At 46.9% G+C, this 5,882-nt stretch overlaps 1 protein-coding gene across 1 annotated transcript in view; it reads right to left on the reverse strand.

Moving 5' to 3' along the window:
- PCNT (pericentrin) overlaps positions 1-5,882 on the reverse strand; it is a 118,571-nt gene that overhangs the window by 34,349 nt on the left and 78,340 nt on the right. Inside the window, exons 32-33 of the mRNA XM_077755355.1 lie at positions 5,302-5,880; positions 3,897-4,088 (exon numbers count right to left, since the gene is read on the reverse strand). Coding sequence (XP_077611481.1) covers positions 3,897-4,088; positions 5,302-5,880 — 771 coding nt within the window. The remainder of the gene's footprint in view (positions 1-3,896; positions 4,089-5,301; positions 5,881-5,882) is intronic.

The raw sequence follows: 5,882 nt of genomic DNA on the forward strand, positions 1-5,882 counted from the left end.
GGCTCAGAGCCTGGAGCCTGCTTCAGATTCTGTGTCCCCCTCTCTCTCTGCCTCCCCCCCGGCCCACTTGCACTCTGTCTCTCAAAAATAAATTTTATTTATTTTTTTAAATTTTTTTTAATGTTTTTTATTTATTTTTGAGAGTCAGAGACAGCCTGAACAGGGGAGGATCAGAGAGAGAGAGAGAGAGAGAGAGAGAGAGATACAGATACAGAAACTGAAACAGGCTCCAGGCTCTGAGCTAGCTGTCAGCACAGAGCCTGATGTGGGGCTCGAACCCACGAACTGTGAGATCATGACCTGAGCCGAAGTCGGATGCTTAACCGACTGAGCCACCCAGGCGCCCAAAAATAAATTTTAAAAAATAAATAAATAATAAAAAATTTTTAAAAACCACTCAGTTTATGTTTTGAGGCACACAAGTATAAAAATGTACTTATGACATCAAAACCCAAATGGTATAGGGGCAGAGCTATAAAGGAACAGAGCTTTTATAGGTTATTAAAGTTAAGCTGGTATAAATTCAAACCAGAGTGTTATAATGCTAGATGCTAAATGTAATCCCTAACATAACCACAAAGCAAACAGCTATAGAACATACTCAAAGAGAAATGAGAAAGGAATTTGAACATTTCACTATAAAATATCAACTGAACACAAGAGAATACAGTAATGCAGGAAATCAGGAAAAAATACAGTAAGGCATATAGAAAACACACAGCAAAATGACAAAAGTATATGACTCCTTATCAGTAATTACTTTAAATGTAAATGGATTAATTTCTCCAGTCAAAGACAGAGAACAGCAGAATGGATAAAAACACATGATCCAACCATGTGCTGGCTACAAGAAGCCCACAAATACACTGAAAAGTGAAAGGATGGAAAAGGTTATTTCATGCAAATAGGAACCACAAGAGAACAGGATCAGACAAAATAAACTTAAACCAAGAAAGGATCTAAGAGATAAAGGAGGAGAATAAAAAGTAAATAAAATCTCCCAACAATACAAAGCCCTAGACCTGATGACTTACTGGTGAATTCTATCAAACATTTAAGACAGAATCATCAATCCTTCCTCAAACTTTTCCAAAAACATGAAGAATCCAAATGAGTTCACTGGTAAATCCTACCACACATTTAAGGAAGATATTATACGGATTCTCTTCAGTGTCTTATATGAAGGAAGCAAAGAGAATTGCCTCCCAACTCACTGAACAAGGCCAGTGTTATCTTGCTACTAAAGACAGAAAAAGGCACTACAAAAACGAAAACTACAGACCAATATCCCTTATGAACATTGATGCAAAAATCCCAAAAGACTAGCAAATCAAATTCAACAGTATATTAAAGAGATTATACAGCGTAACCAAGTGGCATTTATTCCTGGAAGGGAAGTATAGTTTAACATAAGAAAACCAATCTATGTAATACATTGTATTTGTTAATATAAATTATTGTAATATGTTATATATACATGTAATACATGTGACATGTATTATTATAATATATGTTACATGTAATATGTTATTGTAATAACAAAATTAAGGAGAAAAAGATCACATGATCATTTCAGCTGATACAGAAAATGCATTTGACAAAGTTAAATGATAAAGATATTCAACATACTAGAAGGAAACTACTTTAACATAATAAAAAACCACACAGAAAAAAGACACAGCGTACATCATACTCAATGGTACTGGGCTGAAAGATTTTCCTCTAAAATCAGGAATGAGGCAAGAATGTCTGCTTTCACCATGTCTCTTCAACACAGTACTGGATGTTCTAGCCAGAGTAATTAGGCAAGAAAAAGAAAGACTATACGATCCACTTTATGAAATATTTAGAATAAACAACATCACAGAGAGTCAAACAGAGGTTGCCAGGGGCTGGGAAGTGGGGCGATGGGGACTTACTGTTTAACAGGTACAGAGTTTCAGTTTTACAAAACTACAAGAGGTGTGGAGGTGGATAGTTACACAACATCAGAATGTATGCAGAATCACTGAACTGTACATTTAAAAATGGTTAGGATGTGGGGTGCCTGGCTGGCTCAGTCAGTGGAGCGTGCGACTGCTGAACTCAGGGTTGTGAGTTCTAGCCCCATGCTGGGTGGGGAGATTACTTAAAAAAAAAAAAAAAAAAAAAGACNAGGCAACTGTCATAACCTATTTCTGTGGTAATTTAATGAGCACATAAGCATTTATTTTTTTGAGGGAAAAAAAGGGCTGGAAGGTTGGTTCTACATGCAAACATTAAAAAATATAAAATTGTGGAGCACAGGGCTGGCTCAGTCAGAAAAGGATGTGATTCTTTTTATTTATTTATTTTTTAACATTTATCGATTTTTGAGAGAGAGAGAGACAGAGTGCAAATGGGGGAGGGGCAGAGAGAAAGGAAGACACGGAATCCGAAGCAGCTCCTGGCTCTGAGGTGTTGGCACAGAGCCTGATGTGGGCATCAAACCCACGAACCTCAAGATCATGACCTGAGCTGAAGCTGGATGCTTAACTGACGGAGCCACCCAGGCGCCCCAGAAGAGAATAGGACTCTTGATCTCAAGATAATGAGTTTAAGAGCTACACTGGGTAGAGATTACTTGAATAAAAACTTAAAAAAAAAAAGAAAAAAGAAAATATAAAATAGTGATTTATGGAACAAATTTGGAAATTTCCTTGTCCATGTGTAACTTTCAAGAATTTTGCAACCAGCTCATAATCAGAGGGCTAAGCTCTCTCTCAAAAATTCAAACAAATGTTGTTGTCACAAGGGCATGGAGATACATTTGCTACAGAGAGTTAGAGGAAAAAGTCCTCTGCAAACAGAATTAAACTTCCTGTGGAGATTTGATGAACATATAAAACCAGATTCAGGCATCTTCAATCAAAACCGCAGGCACGGTGCATGAGCCTGAAGTCCCTGGGCCTCGACCTGCGCAATTCAGAACCTGGAGACTTTACCACAGGGACATGGTGCACGTGGCCCGTCACAGGAGAGTTCCCGGGACTCTGGAAAGTTCTCCAGTAGAGCTGGAACATCCTGCTGAACTGTGCACCGTCTCCACCGGCAGGCTCCAGAGCCAGGCTCTAAGCGCACTCTGCCACTGCCCTTAGGGAAACCTCCAAACCAGCCACTTCTGACTTTCAGAACATCTCAACCCTACAACACTCGATGGGCCAACATGCAGCCCCCAACCCAGGACAGAGAGGTCAGCTCTCATGTTGTTTCTGCCATGGTGACGAGCGTGTTCACACTGTGCTCTTCTCTGCCAGAAGCACAAGTCAAAATATGCAAGGAAAAACCTTAAGCTTCAAAAAATAAATGTGAGGGGAGCCTGGGTGGCTCAGTCGGTTAAGTGTCTGACTTCGGCTCAGGTCATGATCTCACGGTTCGTGGGTTCGAGCCCCGCGTCGGGCTCTGTGCTGACAGCTGGCTCAGAGCCTAGAGCCTGCTACAGATTCTGTGTCTCCCTCTCTCTCTGACCCTCCCCTGTTCACTCTGTCTCTCTCTCTCAGAAATAAACAAAACATTAAAAAAATAAATAAATAAATAAATAAGTAAATAAATAAATAAATGTGAGCTTTCGAAGTAACAGACACTGGTGATAAAGGCCTTGGGCCACAGAGCAGCTGTCCTCACATGAAAAATGCTAGGGACAGGCCTTAGAGTCCAGTTAAAACCTACTGGTATACTGGTATCAAGTAAGGAGCGGTAACCAACTGCTCATTTGGCTAGACCAAATGGGAAATGTGCATTTCTAGAGAATACCTAAAAAAAAAAAAAAGGAAATTGCAAAACAGATCTGAAGAGACCACCACAAGAACACGCAAGAGCTGCTGCTATGGGACACGGGTCTCTGCCTGCTCAGCACCGCATGCCGGGGGCCCAGGTACCTTCATCCTTCCTGGCACTTTGCCACGGTCGTCTGTTCTCAAGTGCATTTCGCTCTTCATCAAGAACAGCTCAGACTCCAGCTGTCTCTGGCAGGCTGCGAGCACTGATGTCACACAGTCTTGTCCGTGCAGACCTGGATGGTCTGATGTCACCAGGGCTTTGGCGGGCTGCAGATCACTGTTAACTGCGGTCTGCAACAAGCAGAGAAAACAAGGATGACACTCGTGAAGGTAAAGCTAAAAGGACCAGAAAGAACGATGCACACTGAGCACAGTCGCTGTGCCGCCTCGGACTTCCCGGAGCTCTGGGGCTGGCATGTCGGCCAGCAGGGCCCTGAAGGAAGGTTCGCAGGTGGCATCAGCAAGTGCCCGTCTCCTACATCATGAACATGAGACCAGAGGAGATCCTGCACACGCTGCCTGCTCCCTGCCACCGCAGGCCAGGGTGTGCCCGCTGCCTGTGGCTGCCGTGACACGGGCCCAGCCAGGCAGCCCCACAACGCGTGGGCCAAGGGGAACTGCTCCACACAGGCTGCAAATGGCCCGGAGCAGAGGCTGAGAGTCCGGAGTTCTCAGAACCAAACTGGAGCATGTCCTCAGAAGAAATGAGCTTCGGAAGCTTTACACAGGAGAGGACTGTTAGAAAACAGAGCAACTGAGGGGCTCCAGGGTGGCTCAGTCGGCTGAGCACCAGGCTTGTGATGCCACAGTTTGTGGGATCGAGCCCCATGTCGGGGTCTATGCTGAGATGAAGCCTGGTTGAGATCCCCTCTCCCTCTCTGCCCCTCTCCTCTGCTTGCACTCTCTCTCTCAAAATAAATAAAAAACTTAAAAAAAAAAGCATCTGAATAGAATCGAATCCAGAGAGGAAAATCTAGGGAGCCTGCATAACACAAAGCCATCTCTACATCATCGAATGTTCCCTATCGCAGGACTCTGAAAACCTTCCATAACTCCCAACGATATTAAGATTAAACCTGTATGAAACAGTGAAGCCCCCGGTCAGTTTTCACTGTGTATGCGTGTTCTGACCCGAGGTTCTATGGACTTTAAATGCACCCAGGAGCCATGAGCTTCAGACTCCTTTCTCTACGGCACCAGGAGCACCCTGGGAACTCTACTCCGCTGCCTAGCACAGAAAGGACTGTCACTGAGACTTAAAGAGGAGGAAGAAGAGTCGGTCCTCCTGGCGAAAACTCCCACTCCCCTGTGGTCTAGCCCCGGTGCTCTGTGGCCTGGGTCAAGGCCTCCTGCAGGCACCAAGTGCTCCCTGGCTCCCCCTGTGCACCCCCCAACCCCCAGTGCACCCCTGTGCCCCCCTGCTCCCCCTCCCCCACACCCTAGCCGCCGCCCCCTACGCAGAGAGGCTGCCCCTCCTGCGGGCCAGCAGGGAGGAATGACCCACCTGCGGGTCTCCGACGTGGCTGTTGGGGGCTGTGCCCAGCTGCCGGCTGCCCAAATCCTGCCCTGGGTCCTTGTCACTGGAGGCCCCTTCACCCCCGGGGCCCTGTGCCTGGGAGCTGCCCTCTGCACCAGGGTGCAGGCGGGCCCCGCGCGCCTGCTGTTTGTCCAGCTCCTTCTGGCACCTCAGGAACCGTTGGTTCAGCACCTGGAGCTGGCGGCTGAGGCGGACGCACTGCGCTCGGAGCCGCTGCAGCTCCGGGGGCTCATCCTCAGCAGCCAGGGGCTGCTGCTCCAGGGCGCGGCGGAAGCGGGAGAAGGCGGACAGGATGGTCTCCAGCTCGGCGGAGTGGGCCAGTTTCTGCTGCTTCAGAGCGTCGATTTCTAAATCCCTCTCGGCAATCTTTGCTTCCTTTGCTTTTAGGGTGTCTTCAAAGGCTCGGATCTGGGAGGCCATGCCCTGGACCTCAGCCTCCCTGAGGGCTGTGCTGCGCTCCAGCTCGGCCAGCCGCCGTGCAGCGGCCTCCTCCGCGGCCTGCAGGCGCCGCTGCAGGGCCTCCAGGGCCTGGCCATGCCTGCGCTCCT

Source organism: Crocuta crocuta, unplaced genomic scaffold, assembly GCF_008692635.1.
Source record: "Crocuta crocuta isolate KB4526 unplaced genomic scaffold, BGI_CrCroc_1.0 scaffold675, whole genome shotgun sequence".
Lineage (NCBI taxonomy): Eukaryota > Metazoa > Chordata > Mammalia > Carnivora > Hyaenidae > Crocuta > Crocuta crocuta.